Genomic DNA, 23,478 nt, shown 5'->3' with positions numbered 1-23,478 from the left:
ACAAAAATAAGGTTATCAGGGTCAGTCTGGAGAAATATATGCCTGATAGCTGCAGTGAAAATGCACAGATAATGATGCTATGGAATACAAGATGACCACAAGTTGTACACTCAATTAGAACTTTACAAGGAAGACCTGGACACCTACTCATGATTGTTGGTGCCAGACGGGCTAGTTTACATTTTCTTAGAACTGCTGATCTCCTGGGGTTTTCAGCAGAACAGTCTCTAGAGATTACTCAGAAAGGTGCCAGAAAAGAACATCCAGTAAGCATCAGTTGTGCAAATGGAAGCAGCATGTTGATGAGGGAGGTCAATGGAGAATATTCAGACTGGTTCAAACTAAGGAAAGGCTATGGTAACTCAGATAACCACTCTGTATAGTTGTGGTAAACAGAAAAGTATCTCAGAATGTCCTTCCAGGCAGAAAAGCTACAACAGCAGCAAACTTTCCACCTCTGTCAGCCAGGAACACAAAGCTAAAGGTGCTGTGGGCAGAGGCTCCCCACAACAGGCCAGCTGAAGACTGATCTGATGAATCTTGATTTCTGATGAGGCACACAGAGGGTAATGTCTGAATTTGGTGCCAACAGCAAGGTGGTGGAATGGTGCGGGGAATGTTTTCTTTGCCCACTTAGGTCCATTCATACCAATCATAGTGCCATGGCCTATTAGAGCACTGCAGCCACAATTTACCCATCATTTTATGGCTATTTTCAGCATGATGGGAAATCTCAAACTGGTTTCAAGAACATGACAATGAGTTTAGTGTTTTTCAGTGACTCTGTGATGTGGTAGAACAGGGATTCTCAGCACCCGGAAAGTCTTACGCAATCATGTCTACATGGATGAGAATGTCAAAGGAGTGTTGCAACATCTTGTGGAATGAAGTGGAATGAAGTAGAATTTAGGTGGAGTGGAGTAGAGAGAACCCCTACTTAGTATTAGTATACTATTCTTTATAATGTACTTGCAAGTGAGTTTATAGCTTTTTGGGGACTGCCAATAATGTCTTACATATTTTAAATGCTTTAGTCCTGTATTTTAAGTAGTATTTCACTTTGCTGAATAAGTTCATGCTGGTTCCAATAGAAAACTGTAAGAACAGCATCACAGCTCATTGTGTATGGTGCTGCATTGCTGCAGACCGGTCAAGGTGCACATGCTGTCTTAGGTACACCATTAAAAGTGCCTATAATAGGCACATGAGCATCAGAACTGGACCACAGAGCAATGGAAGAAGGTGGTCTGGTCTAATGGAACATGTTTTTTTGTTGTTGTTGTACATCATGCGGACGTACAGGTGCGTGTGTGTTGCTTTCCTAAGGAAGAGATGACACAAGGATGCATGTTGGTGGATGATGCAGCGTGATGTTTTGGGCAATGTTCTGCTAGAAACCTGGGGCCCTGCAATTCATATGGATGTCACTTTGATACGTACCACCTACCTATTACCTAAACACTGTTACTGACCAAATACACCCCATCATGGTAACTGTATTCCCTGATGGCAGATGGTTTGAAGAACATGACAATGAGTTAGAGGTCATGACTTGGCCTCTAAATTCTCCCGATCTCAATCCAATCGAGCATCTGTGGGATGTGCTGGAGTTTGATCCATTAAGGCCCTACCTTACCACCTACAGGAACTAAAGGATCTGCTATTGACGGCTTGGTGCTGGATACCACAGCATAATTTCAGAGGTCTAGTGAAGTCTATGCCTTGACAGGTCAAGGCTGTTTTGGCAGCAAAAGGGTGACCGGATTCAATATTATATATTCATCTATCATCTGCCATCTTTGGGCACGATCTCAAACAGAATCTGTTAAATGTTGATTCCGTTGTTCAGCTAACCGTTATGGTGCAGACAAGTGACTGAAATTTTTAAAAGTTGTTGAGGTTGCTTTCTTAAAATAATCTTTTTATGTAAAGCAAACTGCAGGAACAACTTAAAATTAGAGTGGATCTTAATCATTAACATACTTAAGCATTCAACATGTTCCTTGCATAATAAGTAGTATATCTATATCTATATCACTGTTGAAACAAAACCTTGTCTCTCCAACTTTTCTATTTTTTACTTTTTGGCACAATTTGAATGTGGCAGTTGTCCTTAAGACTGAGACAAAATTTGCGTAACAGCAACTTTATAATATCCTTAGTGTATATATATATATATATATATATATATATATATATATATATATATATACTATGTTTGATGAGCCATTGCAACTATACATATGCCTAAATTATTTAATGTTAGCATTTATCATCTGTAATAACATTTGTCAAATAGCAAGTTATTAATAACAAAAAATTAAGTATGTTGTTTTTAATGAAAATCACTTCATGGTAATACATCATGAAACAACAACACCCATATAATGGAAAATCTCAATATAGTAGTGCATGTAAACATCAGTAGGCTGTACAATAAAAGCGCCTGCCTTTAGCAGCAGATTGTATAGAAATTGCATCAGTGCAATCAAAGTGCCATCACTGCCTTGTGTTCTACCTTTCACAGGGTATTTAACACACAGCACACATTCACGTCAAAGGAATTCTTAAAGAAAAAAAAAACTATTATTGTTGTTCCAATAAGAATTAGTACTGGTCCACATGTTACATACAGACTCTTCTCAAATATGACACACCATCAGGTGTAAATCCTATTAAAAAAAAATTGAAAACATATTCAAAATAAATACACACTAGTTAGTGTCTAAATACCGCTTAGGCCAGTACATAAGCAACAAAAATACCCTCAGTGGTATTTTTGTTACTTATGTACTGGCCTGTGTTTTTTGTTTTGCCTGTGAGTTTTGTTTTTCTGTGCCTTAAATATTCAAGCTGAAAGCCTACACTACAGGGCTTACTCATCCAAGCCCATGCTAACAGATCATACGACCTAGCTCTGACCAGAAAGCGAGTTTTAAAATAAAGTCTGGAGACACACTGTGGTTATCTGTCTCCATGGTTCAGCAGGTTGCAGTTTTTCTGGTAGATGGCTCGAGGTGTCACCCCAGTGTTTCGAAGTGAGACATTTTCCGCTAAGTGATCACATGACTATTTCACACTCCAAAGTTCACTGTCACCTCATCAGCAAGGAAAAAAAAAAACTAGAACTGAGTATCAGAATGTTGTTAGACTGAGTGAACGAGTTATCTTCTTCCCAACATGTCTGGAGAATGCGTTGCAGCCGACTCCAGTGGAATACGACGTAGCGTTATGGGAGATGCTCTCCTGGGCAACTGCTGCGGCCAGCTGGACTTCCCTCAGCTCCCTAAATGAACACAGAACCAAAGTGAGCAAATATGCAAAGGTAGCCACGTCAATTAAGATAAATGTACACAGTCATATCAGAATATTATTATCGTTCTATCAGCTCCACTGACCATATAGGAACACTTTGCAGTTCCAGAATGCAGTCCATCTGATTCTCTGCATACTTTATTAGCCTCACCCTGTTCTTCAATGCTCAGGACCCCACAGGGCCATCACACTAGTTCATTCCAAACCAGGGTTGGTAATAATAATTTAAATGTGATTGTGTACTGAGATAAATGGACCTTAATTGTTCACGACATGAATTCCTGAGATGTTTGAAACATTTTTTTATTATTGTTCAGTAAACCAGTTTGAGGCGGCTTTTGCTTTGTGACGTCTCGTCTACAGAACTGTTGTGCACTAGAGTGAGTAACCTCTAAAGACTGCTGTGCTGAAAATCCCAGATCAGCAGTTCTAGAAATACTCAGCCAGTCTGGCACCAACAATCATGCAGCTCTCAAAATTTTATTTTTTCCCCATTCTGATGGTTGATGTGAACATTACCTAAAGCTGCTTGCCCATATCTACATGGTTTTATGCACTGCATTGTTAGAAACTGTATCTATGTAGGTGTACATGTCTTTCTACTACCTGCTCAGTGAGTGCACAGTCAACAATGACAGTGTAGCTATGCTTAAGCACTTACTTCATCAACAGTGCATTTTTGAATTTCTCTGCCTGAAGCTGCTCCCGCAGTGTGTCCACACTCAGTTTGGAGGTGGACAGGAGGACAGGGTGCTTAGTGAGGGCTGCGGCTGATGGTCTGCAGGCTGGATCAGGATGAATCATCGTCTATAACAGACAGTTGACAATTAGCATCTTTCTAAATGACACCACACACACACACACACACACAGAATGCTGAACACATGGCAGTGGACACTGTGTCTGTTGAAGAGGTAGCTGATGCAACTTACCTTCAGCAAAAGTTGAAATTCTGGTGAGAGCACTTGAGGTATGTGTGGGAGTTGGCCTCTCCGTATGCTGTGCCACTTTTCTCCGTTCGTCAGCAGTGGTTCTGTCCCTGAGGCGCTTACCACTGTGAGTGCCAGGGCAAAAATGTCTGCTTTAGGCAGATTCCCATAGTCCTGAAAAACCAGAAAAGTAAGTCGAGTCAAACTCCAATGACAAAACGACAGGCTGGGGTTGTTATGGTACTACAGTTGGTGTCGTATAGACACCAAAATTCCTGCATCACAGTGCATGCACAAAAAAGATACCACAGCAAAAACACAAAAGCACTCGTCTTAGTCCAACCTTTTCAATTTGTGACCCACACGACCAAGATTTAACACACCCAAGCATTTCAAACTAAATAAAATAAAACACAATGTAATGCAGCTTGACTGTATAAATGCACTACATAAGAAAAAATAAAATAAAATACGAATCAGTCGATATTTTTGTCACTCAATCATTTTCATCTCTAAATGAGTTTGTTTTAGTTGTCTCTTCACCTTTTGGTTTTTTTTTTTGGTTTTTTTTTTCCATTTTTTATTTTATTTTTCCTAATCATTACTGCTTCACTACAGTTCCTTGTTTCATGCTTTCACTCTTTTATTTGTTTATTTATTTAGGAATGATCTAGGTTTTTGTTCTCTGACTTTTTTCATCATTATCCTTTTTATAAGATAGAACTATTATAATATATTATATATAATATATATATATATATATATATATATATATATATATATATAATCATTTATAATTACTTACTATACACATTTCTTATTTTCCTTTTGACTATATTTTATGTGTCGCCTTGGCTACATTGTAAAGAAGGCTCTTGCTAACTGCTCAAAGGTTGATCTACAATTGATGTTTCATTTGTAAATAGCCATCACGACAATAATATTTAAAATGTGTTTGGTTAAATATCTACATATTGTTATTAATGTTTACTATTAAAATAAATACATAAATGCAGGAAGAAATACAGAATGAAGTTATTAACATATAATTTGTTATTAACATAATAATGAATAAGATAACATAATATGTTTAAATTTATACTCCCTTATACTCTCTTATCACAATGCATTTACAAAACGTGTTTAAATAACCTGTTGAAAGTTGAAAATTAAAACTAAACAATTTACCTAACAGCAGTTTTGAGAAAGTGTTCCGAAACTGCATGCAATTCTACAACAGACTACATGAAACAGTAAATGACAATAAACAAAAGTCTAAAGATTTGAATGTTTACCTCCTGCAGGATCTCGTTTGCTAAAAATCCACTGTCACCCTCTTCCACTCTTGGACTGTTTGCATGTGTCACATGACCAAGATCACCTGAGGAAGAAACAGATTTAACATTACATTAATAATTATAATAAAACAATAATAATACAGCATTGTAGCAATATTTCTGAGATGCTACCACCCTTTGTCCACTGTCACTGTAATATCAGAACATTACATCCACCCCTGGTTTGTACTGTACTCGACCCGGGACGTCACAGATGCCACATGACAGAGACTGCTGCATGTATATATATAAGCGGGCACACCAGTCAGTTTGTCGCAGGCAAAACGCTTGTCATGGACGAAGGATGTAAACTGACTGATGTTTAAAAGGGAATGGTAATAGGGTATCTGTGTAGGATGTTCTTGAGCCGCCGTAGTAAAGGTGTACTGAAAATGGACTTCCAACGACATAACAGTGCTGCCCTACGAGCCACTGATGCCAGAGTGGTACAGAGCAATCAACGCACCACTGTGAACCAGTTAACGTCTATAATGAACACCTTCCGCCACCTAATCCAGGCCATCTCGATAGTGCCATCCGAGCCAAGGGTGATTATTCCCATTGTCAGGTAGGTGGTCTTAGTATTCTACTTATTAAGTTGAAAATAAGTAGATTAAGAAGCTTTCCAACTTCACACACCTATTTTGTACACAACATCTGCATACGATCCATCTCTGCCGGTATGTGCATCATGGACCATCGCTCTTCTGGACAGAAATATATTACCTGCAGATAGAAAAGATAAGACACTTCAGAATAAGCTACATCACAGTATCATGCTAAGGGATGCACCAATGGGAATTGTGAGATCATAAAAAATATTGCATACCTACATTTATCATATGTATAAATGCACTACTGATATATAAAATACACATCTACTTAGATTATCATTAGATGATATTTTATTATAGTCTATATTTTCATGCATCCCTATTCATCATTGTATTCTGACAGGGAACAGGCAAACCAACTCGATAGGACTTACTTGGTTTGATATCCATGTGAACAAGAGAAACACTGTGGATGTACTTTAGACCCCGGGAGACTTGCAGAAGCAGATCTTTCAGGGAAACTTCAGACAGGAACGTTAGCTTCCTGCGGTTCTCTGCAATAAGGTCTGCGAGCGTTCCCCCATTACAGAACTCATTCTGTATCAGCATGTGCTCGTCCTCGGACCATGCAGAGTAATACCGCACTACATGGGGGTGCTGTCCCACCACTGCATGGGCATACACCTCCCGCAAAGCAGTCTGCCTGTTACAAGAGCATATGATTTTTATGAGACCATGTTAACTACTAATGTCATCACTGATCAAACTGCGGCTTTAACGATAATGCCCTACAGCAGGTATTCCATTTTATTATATGTTAATATGTATGTATTACATGCTGTAATCCTAACTATTACTTACTCTTCAGCTGAACCCGCCAAGGGCTTCTTGGAGCGCTTGATGGCATAGATACAACCGTCAAGTCTTTTCACGCACTTGAAAACAGCTCCAAACTCTCCAGTGCCAATCTTCTCCAGTTCGTGGAATTCAGACGCATAGCGAGACATGTGACCCCCAACAAATGCCTTTCTCTGTTAACAGCAGGGAATGTGTAGAAGAGGTTGGTAAGGTACTGGACTGCAAAGATGAGTAATAACCACAAGCGGAATTTGTAAATTAAGCATGAACTCAACATATACCTTTTGTGGAGGAATGAATTCCTCTTCAAATTCAGAATCACTTGAGTCTCCACAGCAGCTGTAAAGGAGAAAATCACAAAACACAATTAAACCATTACACCATGAGCAGAGGAGAGCTAGGCCTAACTGCTTAGAGACCACCTGATGCGTGTGTCTAGTGACGACAATGTTTTGAGCCAATATGATGTTCATATAATTTATCATTAAAAAGTTTGTACAAGTCAAAGGTACAAGACTCTGGGTGCCATATGGTATCATATGGTCATATGATATGTATTCAATTATATCGAGCATCAGATGATGCTTAAAGCAGCATTAAGTGAGGATTGTTTAGTTTTGTGTTGTTTCACTCATGGGCTCCCCCTACAGGTGAGGAGTATACTTCACTTCTGGTAAATACATATGATGCTTTGAGCTCCCCCTCTTGACAAGCTGAAAGCTTTTACACAAGTATACTTGACAAATGCAGCTTTTAATAGGGTAAGATTGCTACAGTAAGTGTGGATTAATAATTTTAATATTTTCTGATCACTGATATGCCAAGACAATGTCTTTTAAATGTGATATATTAATGAAGCATACATATTTCATAGTTTTTAAGTATGTTGAAGCACCTTTATAATAAATTAATTCAGATAGATTTGTAATCTATGAGCACTGCTGAAAGTAAAAATCAATATTGTGTGATACCACAACCAATATGTGGAAATATACCTCATATCGCTCAGCACCACTGACTACATGCGGAGACATGCCACTAGTTCTCACTAAGCTACTCTGTAAAGGGGAATTCAACCGATTTTTAAAAATTTCGACATAATTCAAAGGTTGCGAGGATTATTCCTAATGGTTTCATTTTGGAATGATCAGTATTTCTTTACAGTGGTAGTGATAGGTCCCATGGGTCACAGTGGAAAACCTGGATGTCTTCTTAGTTTTATTGGTAATGCTGATATTAGTCAAATGGTAAAATAGTGGAAAATATATGAATATATTTTCCTTATGTTCTTTGATGGAGTATATTTTTTTATTTCTAAGCTCAAACTTGCAGTAAAACCAAAGTTTCAGGTATTTTTTAATCTTAATGACTGAACCTGCTTATAAGTATCAGTAGCACATCCTTACTCATTCTGGTGGGCTCTCTTGCGGCTGTTCCTCCTGGAGGTCACCTTCTGGATGAGCAGAGAGTCTGGGGTGAATGGGTTTATGTTGATGAGGGGAGTTCTCCTCCTCTTCATCTCTGATTTAGGTAGACGGCTCGATGGAGCTGGTGTCTGAAGGCCATCTCTCCTGGACTGGAGTTCAAACACAAGCCGCTGTAAAGAGAATAACAATTATAACAATTATACCACATGCAGTCATGTTCAACACTGTAGATGTACTGTGTAGTGTTAATAGCGCTGTCATTACCCTGCTGGACGACGATCTCGCGTTACTTTGCACTCTAAGCTTTCTTAACGTTTTGAGGGAGTTGGGGCAGTGCAGTGTGGGAGAGTCTGAGCTCTGGCTGTGAGCGACAGGGGTGCAGCAGGGTTTCGCAGGTGTGCGCTCCGGCAGACACGGCGTTTTTAAGGTGGGCAGAAATGGCCCAGCTTCTTCGTCTGAGGCGCTGTAAGTTCTGAAAAGACCGCGGTTTGGACTGTCGGTAAGCGAGTCCTGACACGGTGCGTCCGGGTCATGTTGGGGTCCTCCGCAGCTGCTCTGCCCTCCTTCATTCTCTGCGTCACTGGAGTCAAAATCCAACCTCTGGCGAAACTGTGTCATCCTTAGTAAAGTATGAGGAGAAAACACTAACGGGGAAAGATGCAGGTGTTCCTAAATGAGCATTACAGTCACTGTAATCCCCCTCGGTTCACACAGTTACTGAGTAATTATCCCCTACAGCCGCCAATCAGAGCGCGCTCTGTGAGTTTGAATCGCAGGAGGCCGGGCAGGCTTTAGTAGGCTGCCCGGGGGGCGGGGCTGAGCGGGGCTGGGCGGGGCTGGGCGGTTCATTTTGCTATCCAATGAGAAGCCGGCTGCTGTCCTGAGCTTTCAGCTGTAAACAAACCTCAAATAATCCAGCATTAAATTAATAATAATAATAGTGTAAATACAAACCTCACAGGAGGCTCTTTCATCGTTACATTACACATATAGTCACACACAACCTTGTATTTTCCAAATTCCCAATTTTCCGAATTAAAATCTTATAAAGTTAGTGTAGAAATATTTTATTCCACGTCATTGTAGAGCATTTCTATTGATCCATTTATTATGACGTGTCACAATAAAAGGAAAAACTGTCAGATTCACATTATGTTAAAAGTAAAAAAAAATGGAGATACAAGTTTTAGGCCTGATGACGACCAATTACAAATACCAAACAAATACAACCTCAGAGGAAATTATTTCATGAAATAGTTATAAATAACACTTGGACATTAGTTTAAAATACTTTAAATTATATATTTAAATATATATTATATGTTTATATGTTTTTTGATTTTCTAGCTGTAAAGTGGTTTTCTGTAGAGGTCCCTTATGTGCTTTTGCACAAGACTGTAACTACAATGTTATATAGGCTTAGAGGTTGTAAATAATATAGCTATAATGCATTATGCTTAGGAATTGTGACTCCTGGGTAAAATGCACTTTTGCACAGGCAACAAACAAGACTGCCCAATGCACTGTACTGGACCTCACTGTTCAAAGTTTCCTTTTTATTAGCATGTCTGGACATGCTCCATTTTATTAGCATGTCCGGACATACCTGAAACATGTCATTAGAAGGAAAAGGTCTTAAAAGGTCAATATAAAGATTCTATTCAAAGTCATTTTGGATCATTTTTCTATTCATCGTGAAATTAGGCAATTTAAATAACAACTGCCAGATTTGAATGATATCAAAAAGTAAAAAATGAGAGATCCAAGTCAGCAAGTAAAAATCACATAAGAGCAGACACTCATTTGATGAAGCTTTTTATTTAAAAAGTCAGATAGTGCACCACTCTGCCTGTTTAACATCTATACATATCAAAAAATATGAATGTAAACAAAACCAAGGAAATATTATCCTGGTTTTAACCTCTGAGTGATTGGTGAAACAACAAAAAAAGACAAAACAATAGGTTTCATATCCATGTTGGGTTTTTTTTATCTCTTGTCCAAAACCAACAATCAAACTAAAGTCTGTGCTGTTAGTTTCCCAGTCACACTGTATCTCCTTGATGTATGCTTGATGCTATCCGCAAAGCTTCCTCCAATGAGGTATGATCATCCAGCTGCAGGAAAGAAATGCAACAAATGTAATTCATTATAAAAGCAACCATAAATTAATCTGAAACACAAACATTTTGACAAGCCACTACATGTTCAGCTGCACTGCATGTTAAACCAAACACTGCTCCTCAAAGTTCAATGATTTTACCATTGATTAGGTGTGATTAATCAAGATCCTGTGTAAGTGGATGTTAGATCTAATCTTCAAACAAAGGAATGTGACACCTCAAAGAGGTGATAATATAAGTGAGAAATAATAAAAAAATGATTAACACACTGATAACTGCAGAATCAATACCAAATACCCAATCAGTCATTATGATTCATCTTCCATAAGGGCACAGGCTAAGAAGTAAAAAACGATATTTAATAGGTCATATTTGGGATCAGTCACACTGACAAATAACTTTGATCAATTTGTCATCCCTACAAATAAACAGAACAAAAATGATGAGATTTTATTGTAGAGATGTTAGAGATTTAAATTGAGAACCTAAAAAGCTTGATTTCTACACTAGTGGCACGGCCTGGCCACAATTCCCCATCTACGGTGAGGCATCTTAGCATTAGCATCTATGTAATTTAGTGAATGTCTTTTTAATATTGTGCTGCTGTACACTGTGGAGCCTAGCCTCTTGCACAAATTTTCCATTCCACCTTAAAGGAAACAGCTGTACAGAATGCATTTAAGGTGAGACAATGATTTGAAAAGGAAGATGGCAAATTAAAAAATACTGAGGTGATTTCACATCTCTTCAATTCAGAAGATTTCAAGAAGTCTGACCATTTAAACAACCATTAAGGAAAGGGCGGGAAAGGCTGTGTGTAATAACTGAGCTTAACCTGATTTGAAAATGAGTTACTAAATTAATAAATGTTTACTTTATAAGCTGGCAGCTCTCTTGTTTGCCAGTTCACTTCCAATCTGAACTTCAGTTAGAGTGAATATGATTTTCTGGTGTCTTTACACTGAACCCGTAAACACGCCGCTAGACGCTTTTACCCCAGTTCACCACAGAAAGATCTTTCTGCTGAGTTTTAAAAGGTGTGTTATAGAATATTTTTGGACATGCTGACTTTTGAGGGAGTTGTACTCATGACTGTAAGTGTCTGAATATGAAATAAAGAATTGCAGTTACCTCAACAGCAATCTGTGTACCATTAGAAGTGGCTAGAAGAGTAACTGGATGTGGAACAAGCCCTTCATGTTTGGTCTGCAAGGAAGATAAATCCGATGAAGACATGATGGTCATCTGCAGAATAAGCAAAAGAGACAATGAATGCACCTACTGGCTAATAAAAAGAGCAGTGAAAGTGAAAGGGTATAGGTATTTTCTGAAACGATCATGACTGTCAGCATTCTGGAATTCCACATTAACATCCAGGGACATGTAATGTCCAAAGTAGCACACACCTGTCCTTCTGTACCATCTGCATGCAACATGGTGACGTCCCCAGAGAGTATAGACTCGCTGGCTGGAAGAGTGATCATACTGCCATCTTGTGTTACCATGGTGATGGTATTACTGATTGCCTGTATTAAAAAAAAAAAAAAAAAAACAGTTTATTGCTCATACAGAACAGGGCTTCCAAAAAAAGTGTTAATGCCACTGACCTTTAACAATGTTAACACATTTCCCTGGCTATGCATTTGCAGGAGGTCATAAGAGCAATAGGGAGCTCTTCTAAGTACTAAAGATGCTCGTCATGAAGGGGTTGAATAAATCTGAGACTGCAGTCATCATTAAAAGTGGCATTTTGTGTTGAATGTGGAGAAACACTTGTTATACTAGTTGTATTGAGCCATTTAAATTGTTAATTGCCCAAATACGGTCATTCCTAGCCACTGCAGGAATGAATCAATTATCCATATTTCTTTATTTAGCCATAAGATACTGGGAATGCTAACCTCTTGCGTCCCAGTTGCGTTTTGTGTGATGAGGGTTAATTGGTCTTGCCCTGTAATATCAGAGGTCATCTCCGAGCAGACGGTCACACCTTTTGCTGTGGCAGCATTTATGGAAGGGTCATCGATGGCTTCTGAATGAGGAGATCAAGTTATTAGAAATGAGAATTTTCTATGCTAGGCTAGCAAAATCTATCAGCAACTGTATTTGTTATACTGGACTTTCCTTTCCTGCAATATGCAAATAAGTCTCTAATCAACTGGTAAATATTCTGAGTACTGATTAGATCTTAGAAGCTCCAGGTGAGTTTCTCTTGTTGATTAGATCAATGCTAGAGATAGCAAATTGTTATTAATGAGTATAAACACTACTTTAGTTTCAAAACCAGCCATTCAGCTCCCACTCTATACAGTCCATACATAGAACATAAGCTGCAAAAAAAATCTACTGTATTATTATTTTTTTTTGTGATGTGATGTGAAAAATAAGCGCATTTACATATAATGGCCTAGTCAGTCTACAGCAGACGTTAAAGATATTGTATGAGAAGTGTTTAAGCCCAGACTACTTTCTGAGGGCACAATACAGGGAAGCCAATCAGAAAACAGGCGATTTTGATACTGTCCATTTAAGATGTTTTTTTATTTTTTATATTTATTTATATTTTAAGGTATAGTGAGAAATAAATGGTCATGTGACAATTAAATATATAAAATACAAATTTAATCAAGATTTAATATCATTCCTGCTTTAAAATTTAGAAAACCTGAATAATAATAATAATAATAATAATAATAATAATAATTTAGGTTAAACATAATGCAGGTCCATCTTTAAGCACATCACATCAAGAATGCTGCTTTGAATATACAGTGTTAAACCAGAATCACAATATGGATTTTACCACATGCCATAGACTTGAGGAGATCAACAACACTACTGACCTGCTGGAGGTTCAAAGTAGCCCTCCTGCTCCTCCTCGATGGGCTCGGAGTCATTGTGTGCTGTACGCTTGTGCATGGCCAACGTGGAAATTTGCTTGTAGGTCTTCCCACAGTGGTTGCAGCGATAGGGCTTACACGGTGTATGAACCACATGATGCTTGTACAGACTTGAGTACTCTGTAAATCGCTTTTCACAGCCCGGAACAGTGCACACATAGGGCCGCTCTCCTGAGGACGAAAAGAAAATCATTGTTTATGCCCTGAGAAGACGTAGCCTAAATGGAAAAAAGCAAGGTTTGTTGATGAGGTCAGAATACCAGTGTGAATCCTTATGTGGTTCTTGTAGTTGGTTGCACTAGCAAAAGCCCGGTCGCACCCCGGCTCTGGACAATGGTAGGGCCGTTCCCCTGTGTGCGTGCGGACGTGGACTTTACAAATGTTGGAGGTAGTGAAGGATCGCCCACAGCCTTCATAAGGGCACATGAATGGTTTCTCCCCTGGAAGAAGAAGCAGGTCATTTGCAGTGGACAAATGATGGCATAAATATTCACCCCCTTTAAAGTATCTGTCCTGATTCAACAGAGGTCCAGGCAATGGGTGCTTGTGGTCTCACAGTTAGCAAAATGGTGATCACCTAAATGCAGTGAATGTAGTATAAAGACTGGATGGTCTAGTCACTGGTTAATCAGTATTAATGGCTACAAACACACCATGAAGACAAAAAACACTCCATGCATCTCTGGGAAAAGAGTTATTAAGGAGTAGACGTCATGGGATGGATAAAAAAAAATAAAATTCCAAGTCAACCAACATCATCAGTTAAACCCATTATTAGGAAATGGAAAGAATATGGCACATGTGTAAGTGTGCCTGGGGCAGGTCAAAGCTTTATGGCAGAGTGGTAGAGAGAACTGTGGTCAAGATTTACATACTTTTATAGGAGCTGTACCATTCAGCTTACCTGTGTGGATTCTGGTGTGCTTTTGGAGATCTCCTGAGGTCTTGAAAGATTTTTTGCAGTTCACTTCTTGGCAGCAGTATGGTTTTTCACCAGTGTGTGTTCTGATATGGCTTTTTAAGCCATAACCTAAAAAAACAACAACATGGGAGCTTTAAAAAACACTGCATGTAAGCTTAGAATACAGTTTCCACAGAACATGGTACACAAGCACCAATATTTAACCCTTTGAAATATCGCCAATTTAGCTAAACAACATGCATTTTCATCAGAAATTCTGGATATATGCAGAACAACTGAACTGACATGCTCCCGCTATGCTGTTACTTGTTTACTTATGCTGTTGCCGCTACTTTGCACATGCTTGGTTTTAAATGTTGACATTAAAAACAGATTGGACTTTTACTTTTACTTTTCTTTCATATTAGCAGAAAAGTTATTTAAAACAGTGATTTTCTATTAGGTGTTCCTCTATTTATCATTTACTGCCTTTAACGTTGGTTAGCAAAAGGATAAAAACAACCTCAAGCTAAATTTAAAAGCTGACAGCGACGTAAGAGTTATTTGGTAGCTGAGCTATTCACAATCGATTATTCACTTCAATAATTGATAGATTATTCGACTATCAAAATAGTCATTTGTTGCTTTCTCTATATTATTGATCAAGACATGTTCAACACCATTCGTCCTCAAGCCGAAATAAATCAGATCGTTACCTGTAGCAAACTTCTTCCCACAGCCTGGTTTATCACAACAGTACGGCTTGTCACCCGTGTGTATACGTTCATGGACCTGGTGAAACACAGAAATACACAGAAAGTTTTCACTTTTTAAGCTGGATCAGGAAAAAAGATCTATTTCACTGCTCTGTCATCTTGTAGCTTTATTGTAGCATGTAATAGAGCCTGCCATGACTTACACCTAGATAAAGCAGAATACATTTGGGTTTCTGTCCATCAGATTACATAGACATTTTATTGGATAGGTGCATAGACATGCATATATATATTTTTTTTTTATGTTTTCATACTGAATAGCTAAATAAAGTTAATCAAAATAGCTCTCTCTGAAACAAATCACACAAACACCTCAAAACAATTAAGTTACTGAAATGGAAATCTAACTTTAACCCACACAGACCTTGAGGTGATGTGCTGTGGTGTACAGTTTGCCACATCCCTCGTAGCTGCACTGAAAAGATTTCTCTCCAGACTGCACAGTACGCCGACTGCCATGACCTGGAAGAAGAATCTACAGAAAGAGAAGCTGCAGTCATGCCAAAAGTCTACTCACATTTCTTCTGTATTTCATTGAGTTCTCTTAGATAGTTCTTGTAGGTACCTGCATTTGTACTACACCATCTTGGCCATTTGGAATGAACTCAGAGTTTGCAAAAGGTTCTATTTCTTCTATCTGCAAAGCCAACACACACGTACAACATCGCTATTAAACTGTACATCATCATTATACTTAAGGATATACTTTTATAACACCATGATGAAACGAAGGGAATGCCACACACCCTACAATTAGCTTGATGCCCACCAAACCAAAGCTATAACCTGTCTGTCTGTATTTTTACTTTACCTTTGTGGTGAACTGTTCCAGCACACTAATTGTTTCTGGGTCAATGGTCCCATCTACATGCAGATCAGTTAGGCTGCCGTTCTGCTGGATGGCCAGGACTGTGCTGGCCTGTGGTATCTGAACAGCGTGTTGAATGTAAGCGGTAGAGCCGTCCTCCAGCTGCACTGCCTGCAGGGCGCTGGAATCATAGGTCTCTAAAACATAAAAGAAAAAAACATGGTGATATTTCACAGTCTCATTAAACGTTTTTCCATTCAACTTTAGCAAATACTAATTAGCCAAAACTAAGTGGAAACATTTTGACCAGAAAATGGATGCACAAACTGTGATTTGCAGACACACAGAAATAATAACAATCTTCTGAATGTAATTAATGTTATGGCTAGTGTGTCAGCATTATCAGTAGGTTTTGAGAAAGCCAGAAGACAAATTAATTATTAATCTCATACCACGTTTAGCTTGTATCATGACAAAGCCCTTCCTACGCAGTGCTGACTGGCCACTGCCCAGTAAACCTCCCTTCCAATTTGCATAAACTTTCTGCTGCCAGCTTTACCTCATTTACACTGCTACCACTACCAGTCTTCCCAAAAAACAGTGGGAGGCATCATGAAAAATGCTTCATTCCACTGCAGTGTGAATGCCCTACATCCAATTAATGAGGATTAGGTTTGTCAATGTTTCTGTTACAATGTTTACATACTGACAATATCCACAATGTTGTCAAGAAGGCATATCGCAAAGTTTATAACGAGAACAGAAATACACCATGGTACTCATCCAATTTCCTCATGCTGAAAGCTAATACTGAAAATATGACCGGACCTTTGGGAGTGTGCTGGATGTAAGCAGTGGTCCCATCTTCTAGCTGAACAGCCTGACCATCCTCCAGACTCAGGCTTTCACCCCCCATGACATCAGACATAACCTGCCCTGACCATCCGGTGGGCTCCTCTAAAAGCATTCACAGGAACATAAAATGATAAGGATTACAGAAAACAGTGCTAATTATCTGCAGCTCAAGCCCAGCTGGAAAATTTCCAAACAGACCTTTTGGTACAGCAATATGTTGGACGTATGCAGTTGAGCCATCCTCCAGCTGGATGACCTGCCCTTCCATGACACTGCCATCTGAAACAAAAGAGAGGACCATCCCTGAGAATCAACTGACACTGTGCTCAAAACTCACAGGCCACATAAACATCTGGCCACAGCTGTAAATTCTACTACATTTTCATTTAAAGACAGTTCTTCTTAAAGGTGACCAAGATCTACCTTGAGTACTATGCTGTATATATGCAGTTGAACCATCCGCAAGAGTCACAGCCTGCAAACTGACTGTGTCTATGTTCTGCTCTCCATCTGTAGTTGGATGAAATAAATGAAATCAGCAACATGGCGGGATCAAAACATAGCCATAGAGCTCTTACACTCAAACTCAAGCCTGCTGCTCAAGTGGATTCAACATTACTGTTCAATAAATTCCAAATAGTCTGACCTGAAATCCCAACACCTTCAGTTAGGCACAGCGTGACCTCCTGGGCATCACCTCCGGCATGCTGGAACTTTGTACCTGCCTGCGCCAACAGCATGTTAACCCTAGAAGATCAAGAACAAAGAGGTCAAGGCTTCAATCACATGTATGTTCTCGCCAATGGACTTCAGATTTTAATTCATTTAATTCATTCATTTAATATTTGAATTCATTTTTATTTACAGCACTGAGAGCGAATCTGAAGCAAGGCTGGAAATACTGATTAAATTTAATGTGTTATTTTCCAAACATATATTACAGATTATACTCAAAAAAGCTAATTAACCCATGTTTACAGGGTACTGACAATGCTAAAAGAAAGTCTTACAAAGGGAATGGTATTTAGTATTGGAAATGTAAACGAAAATAAAATATCCACCATTTACTGATTTCTTAAAACTGTAATTTATTAATACATGTAATTATCCTTCTATTAACACCATCAAGCCCAAATGGATCACCAAATGTATGTAGGAATATCTTTCTTAATTATGTTTTTAGTATAATTGACCGCAAACTTTATTTTTTGGCAAAATGTCTTATATTGGCTGACAAACTTTAAATTAACCGATTAAATTTGCCACTTTATTTTACATTGGAATAATAAAAATACATATTTATTGAATTATTATTTTTTTAAAACACAGTTTCTGGTTTGATAAACAGATGGACAGTTATCCTACAGTGAGGTTCTTCTACAGTGAAGTTTTTGATGTGATTCCCAAATGCACATTTTCCAGTGTTTGATATTGGCCCCAGATTATGTTCCCAACAGTGCTCACATCAGCCGCATAGAAATCCTTCTGTAACCAATGCCAGCTGTATGTTTAGCAACAATAAGGTTGCAAAGGACTTACAAGAGCTCAGCTTTGTAATTACAGATAGTGTTCAGCTGGTGTTGTGACTTTCCATGGCTTTTTGCACCTTTCTTCATGCGTTTAACACTTCTTTATTACACATAACTTGATTTATGGACATCTAGATTATCAGCATCGTTTGATTTCTATGCATGCATGGATTGAATCGGTTGTTTCCAACATCTGGTAAGAATATCATGTCATCAGCATCTTTAGAAATACTCTCACACACACACACAGACACACACAAGTGAACTAGGGGCAGTGAGTACACACACACACAGACAGACCTGTGGGCAGCCAACTCCAGCGCCTGGGGGGCAGAAAGGGCTCAAGGGCCCAACAGCGGCAGCTTGCCAAGCTCGGGAATCGAACCCACAACCCTGTTATCGATAGCCCAGTGCTCTAACTGCTGAGCCACCACTGCCCTCTGCACCACTGCCTAATTGATTTATTATGTGTGTAATATATATACACATTATATATATATATATATATATATATATATATATATATATATATATATATATATATATTTACATTTATGGCATTTAGCAGACACTCTTATCCAGAGCAACTTACAAGGTTACTCGTATTGGGTCAGTGTAGTGTTAGGAGTCTTGCCCAAGGACTCTTATTGGTGTAGCGCAGCATAGCCACCCAGACCGGGAATCGAACCCAGTCTCCCACATGGTGTGCGTCAGTGGCAGGTAGTGGTGTTAGCTGTTGCGAGATATATATATATATATAAATTACACATAATCAGTGCAATTCTACTGTAATACTATGGCACGATCATATAGGACTTCGAAAAATAAGAAACCACAAAAAACCCATGCTTTTAACTATTTGAATGTAATGTGCTTCCTCTTTGCTGCACCTGTGGAAGCCCCTGAACGTTTCTGATCTTGAATACATACTGAGTTATATTTTTATTAATAATAAATAAGGCTGGGGGGATTCTATGTTTGAGGTAAGATGAACTTTATGAAAATGTAAAGAGTGAATAATTATTGTAGAATTCATAAAGCAGTCAATATCTGACCACACTGTAAGAGACACAGTCACAGACTAATCTTTCCACAGCTTCTCTTAATAAAACATGAACACACACACACAGACAGACAGACAGACAGACACACAGGCAGACACACACACACACACACACACACACACACACACACAGACAGACACACAGACAGACAGACACACAGGCAGACAGACACACAGGCAGACAGACACACAGGCAGACACACACACAGGCAGACACACACACAGGCAGACACACACACAGGCAGACACACACACAGGCAGACACACACACAGGCAGACACACACACAGAGACAGACAGACAGACACACACATACACACACATACACACACACACACACACACACACACACACACACAGACACACACACACACACACACACACAGACCTCACACTGCACCTGACATGCCCAACTAGCACTAGCTACCTAAACTACAGCTGACCTGTCCGTGTGCTCTAATGGAGCAAGCAGCACACCCTGACCCCAGTGTTTATTTCTACAACGAGCTGAGTGTGTAAGAGGGGTCTGCTGAGTGACAGGGGGCTACCTTTCCCCTCTCCAGTGCAGGACGATGGCAGTACCGATGCTAGCTCAGTCCCTCTCACGTTGACCGATATTCCAGTAAGTACGCGCGGATATAAACCCCGCAGTCTAACATACTGACCTCTAACAGTGTCCGAAGTCCTCCTCTGGACCGTGGCTCATGGGTGTGTTTAGGGGAATGGCTCGCTCTAAACTCTTCTGTGTGTTGTGACATGCAGCCGCCGTCCCTGGAGAAGTGTGTTTGTGGGTTTCTTCTTTAGGCGGGTCGGCCGGCGGCGCAGAGCTCCACAGCGCCATCTGCACTGACGGAGGAGGAAGGAGCACCAACAGACCGGTAGCTGGCGTCCAGCAGCAGCAGCAGCAGCAGCTTCGCAGACGGTGCTCCTGGTTGGGCAGAAGCCCCGAGCTGGGCCGAGCTGTTAGCTGGCTGGTGTGGGCCAGCACTCTTTAGACAGAAGCTGGGTCAGAGGCTATAGTTCATTAGATAGCTTAGATCATTATCTAGACCCAACAAAACCAACCAAATCTGCGAGGTAGTTGTATTCAGTTGCATCATAATTTATTTTGTCTTTAAATTAATTTTTAAAATATTATTAAATTAGTTATTTTTAAGAAAATTGCCATACACACATATCCAATATTATATTCATACAAATATATTTTATTTTGTATTGATTTAATACATGTGCAGTGAATTTACTTTTAAACATACAGCAATGTATTTCCCTATTCCACATCTGTCAGTCTTTGTAATTATAAAAAAAAGACTTTTCATATCTATGAAATTTTATTTTTTATTCATTTATTCATTATTATTTTTTTTATTGCTTTTGTTTTTAATAACAGGACTTTCTGCCAGGAGCCTCAGTTAGACCAGAGCTGTAAGAATAAGTCGGTACTGATGTAGAAATCAGCGCTCCCACTGCTTTTAGAACAAACATTTCTAAAAGTCTCTCCAGGACATGTCCATGACTTTCTCCCTGACATACAGTCAATGTATTAAAAACCTCTCAGTATAAAAAAAAACAAAAAACAAACAAACAAAAAAACAACAACACATGGTTACTGGATGTACTATTCAACGATTACTAGGCCTACTACTTGCAAATCTTTTCCTTTAGATAAAGCCCCTCTGTAATTTTCTTTTTTGGGGGGGATCATTAATGTAATGGCTTTTTGATTTCAGAGCTGTCCTCAGAGAGGAACAGTCTAGTGTTATTCCAGTACAGTTAAATTATGGCAATATCTGGAAAGAAAGTCATGTTACAAGATAAAAAGATCATGAACACAGGGAAAGGTTGCACACATGGGTTACACATGTTCTGTGTCTCATTCAGTAGCAATAAAAAATATCATTAAAGATGCATTACATCATTAAAATGTGCATTAAAATCTGTCACCACACTGGGATCAAATGACCTGCAACTAGACTCAATGTAGCTGACTACATTCATTAGAGCAATTACTAAAGGAAAGTTTGTTTAGTGGATAAAATATGTCAGTTAAGTGGCTCAGTAGCTGAATCTTTCCAAGATCTCCAACATTTTCAGACTATATTTAGCCACTTTCTTATTTTTCCATGATTAGAAAACAGGTATCTAGATCACCACTATGGTGGGATTGCACAGATTATTCATAATGTCTGCCTAATTACATTAAGATTTAAACAAAGTTATTCTTAATGGATTGGTGTGAAAGGTTTTCACAGTGGGGGTTGCCAGTGTATTCATAACCCTTTTGTGTAAGAAGTTTCTTTTATTTGCTTATTTAGACATCTGGCTCCTGTCACCACCACTCTTAACTACTGAACTGATGAATCTGTGTTTATAGGATGGAGAATTTCACACCAATCCACTCTGAAAGACTTGTACTTTACGTTTATTTAACCTAATCTAAGCCAGTTGTGTAGAAATGTAGGATAAATCTACGAATTTTCCATAGATAGTCTTTCTGGGAATTTTTGTCTTTGAAAGGAACTTCCCTGGTGGAAGTTTCTACAAAGGCCCAACAGTTTTCATTCATTTCTGGAGTCCAGAAGTCCTAATGGGCATCATGCAGACAAGACAGCACTGCATGATGTAACATGTTTTATTCATGCACAGGCATTTGTTCAGTAAATGTGTTCAGCCAAATAAAGTCATCAACCTTTTTGTCAGTGTAGAGTTGAGTCAGGAGAGTAGGAGCAAGGACATACTATCCTGTGCAGTACAGGTGGACTACAGGACTGGAGGTCCTGACCCATAAAGTGTTCTTGTCCTCCCTTTTTCAAACCTCCACTTTCATGATGTTCTAGTTGTAATAGTTATTAAACCTAATAAACAAATAAAAATACTAAAAAGGAACTTGAAGTTTATTTGAACTTGAACTTTCTGAAGGAAATGCAGAATGATTACATTCACACCATTAAGCAGACCAGGCTGCCAGGCTTGCTAGACTGTTGCTTTGTTGTCACTAGGGTAGACCCCTTTTTGCTTTCTATGGTGTTACTAAGTGGTTGCTATGCTATTCCAGGTGGTTGCTATAGTGTGACTATGTGGTTGTGACATGGCTGCTATAGTGTTGCAAGATAGTTGCTATGCTATCTCAGATTGTTGCAATAGTCTTTGCCAAGACTATTGCAACAATCTGGGATAGCATAGCAACTATCTTGCAACACTATAGCAGCCATGTCACAACCACATAGTGTTTGTGTTGGCAGTTGAGTGGTTACTCTGGTATCCCAGGTGGTTGCTATAGTGTGACTAAGTGGCTGCTAGATGGCTGCTATAGTGTTGCAAGATGGTTGCTATGCTATGCCAGATTGTTGCAATAGTCTTGGCAAGGTGTTGGCAGTTGAGTGGTTACTATGGTATCCCAGGTGGTTGCTATAGTGTGACTAAGTGGCTGCTAGATGGCTGCTATAGTGTTGCAAGATCGTTGCTATGCTATGCCAGATTGTTGCAATAGTCTTGGCAAGGTGTTGGCAGTTGAGTGGTTACTATAGTATCCCAGGTGGTGGTTGTGGTGTTTGCTAGGCTGTTGCTATGGTTTCCCAGGTCATTACTATGGTGTTGCCAAGTGGTTGCTAAGTGGTTGCTAGACGGATGTTATAGTGTTGCCAAGTGGTTGGTATGGTGTTGCATAGTGGTTGCTAGGGTGTTGCTGTGGTACCCCATGTGGTTGGTTGGGTGTCACCAGTGCATTAACATCATTATGACATGATAAGAAGAGTGCACCAACTTTTACACCTTAATCATTCCTAATGGAAAATCATTGATCGTTTGCAGAATAATAATTATAAGAAGGTGAAGTAAATAATAATAATTATTCATCTGCAAATTATCAATCAGATAACAATACAGTTACAATGGATAGATTCAATTGATAAAGAATTACTACAATGAGGGCATTGTAGTAATTCTTTATGAAATTAATCTATCCATTCACTCACAGTGCATTTACCCGCAGCCTTTGTAGCTTGACTTGCATTGAGACATAACATGCATCCATCAAAACCATTGTCAGAGAGCATGACAATGGTTCTAATGGATGCCTAATTATTATTAGGCAGACATTTGCAA

The 23,478-nt window shown here is 39.0% G+C and overlaps 2 protein-coding genes across 2 annotated transcripts; both read right to left on the bottom strand.

Annotated features, from left to right (window-relative positions):
• Positions 1-2,807: 2,807 nt before the first annotated feature.
• On the bottom strand, positions 2,808-9,038 carry LOC140538551 (wee1-like protein kinase 1-B). The gene is made up of 10 exons (XM_072661147.1): positions 8,685-9,038; positions 8,400-8,590; positions 7,275-7,332; positions 6,997-7,166; positions 6,570-6,838; positions 6,221-6,307; positions 5,540-5,625; positions 4,248-4,418; positions 3,977-4,122; positions 2,808-3,286 (listed from the first exon to the last, which is right to left on the bottom strand). Exons 1-10 carry the CDS (start codon positions 9,036-9,038, stop codon positions 3,136-3,138), a joined length of 1,683 nt encoding a protein of 560 aa, XP_072517248.1. The 3' UTR covers positions 2,808-3,135.
• Positions 9,039-10,227: 1,189 nt separating this feature from the next.
• znf143a (zinc finger protein 143a) lies at positions 10,228-20,153 on the bottom strand. The gene is made up of 16 exons (XM_072660121.1): positions 20,040-20,153; positions 17,430-17,530; positions 17,207-17,293; positions 16,982-17,062; positions 16,757-16,885; positions 15,932-16,125; positions 15,686-15,757; positions 15,485-15,595; positions 15,061-15,136; positions 14,348-14,473; positions 13,704-13,883; positions 13,387-13,614; positions 12,445-12,575; positions 11,950-12,069; positions 11,675-11,788; positions 10,228-10,537 (listed from the first exon to the last, which is right to left on the bottom strand). The coding sequence occupies exons 2-16, from the start codon at positions 17,521-17,523 to the stop codon at positions 10,466-10,468; spliced, it is 1,815 nt and encodes a 604-aa protein (XP_072516222.1). The 5' UTR covers positions 17,524-17,530; positions 20,040-20,153; the 3' UTR covers positions 10,228-10,465.
• Positions 20,154-23,478: the final 3,325 nt, after the last annotated feature.

Source organism: Salminus brasiliensis, chromosome 17 (genome assembly GCF_030463535.1).
Source record: "Salminus brasiliensis chromosome 17, fSalBra1.hap2, whole genome shotgun sequence".
Taxonomy (NCBI): domain Eukaryota; kingdom Metazoa; phylum Chordata; class Actinopteri; order Characiformes; family Bryconidae; genus Salminus; species Salminus brasiliensis.
Note: the sequence above shows the minus strand (reverse complement) of the source record. Positions and strands in the feature narration are given on the sequence as shown.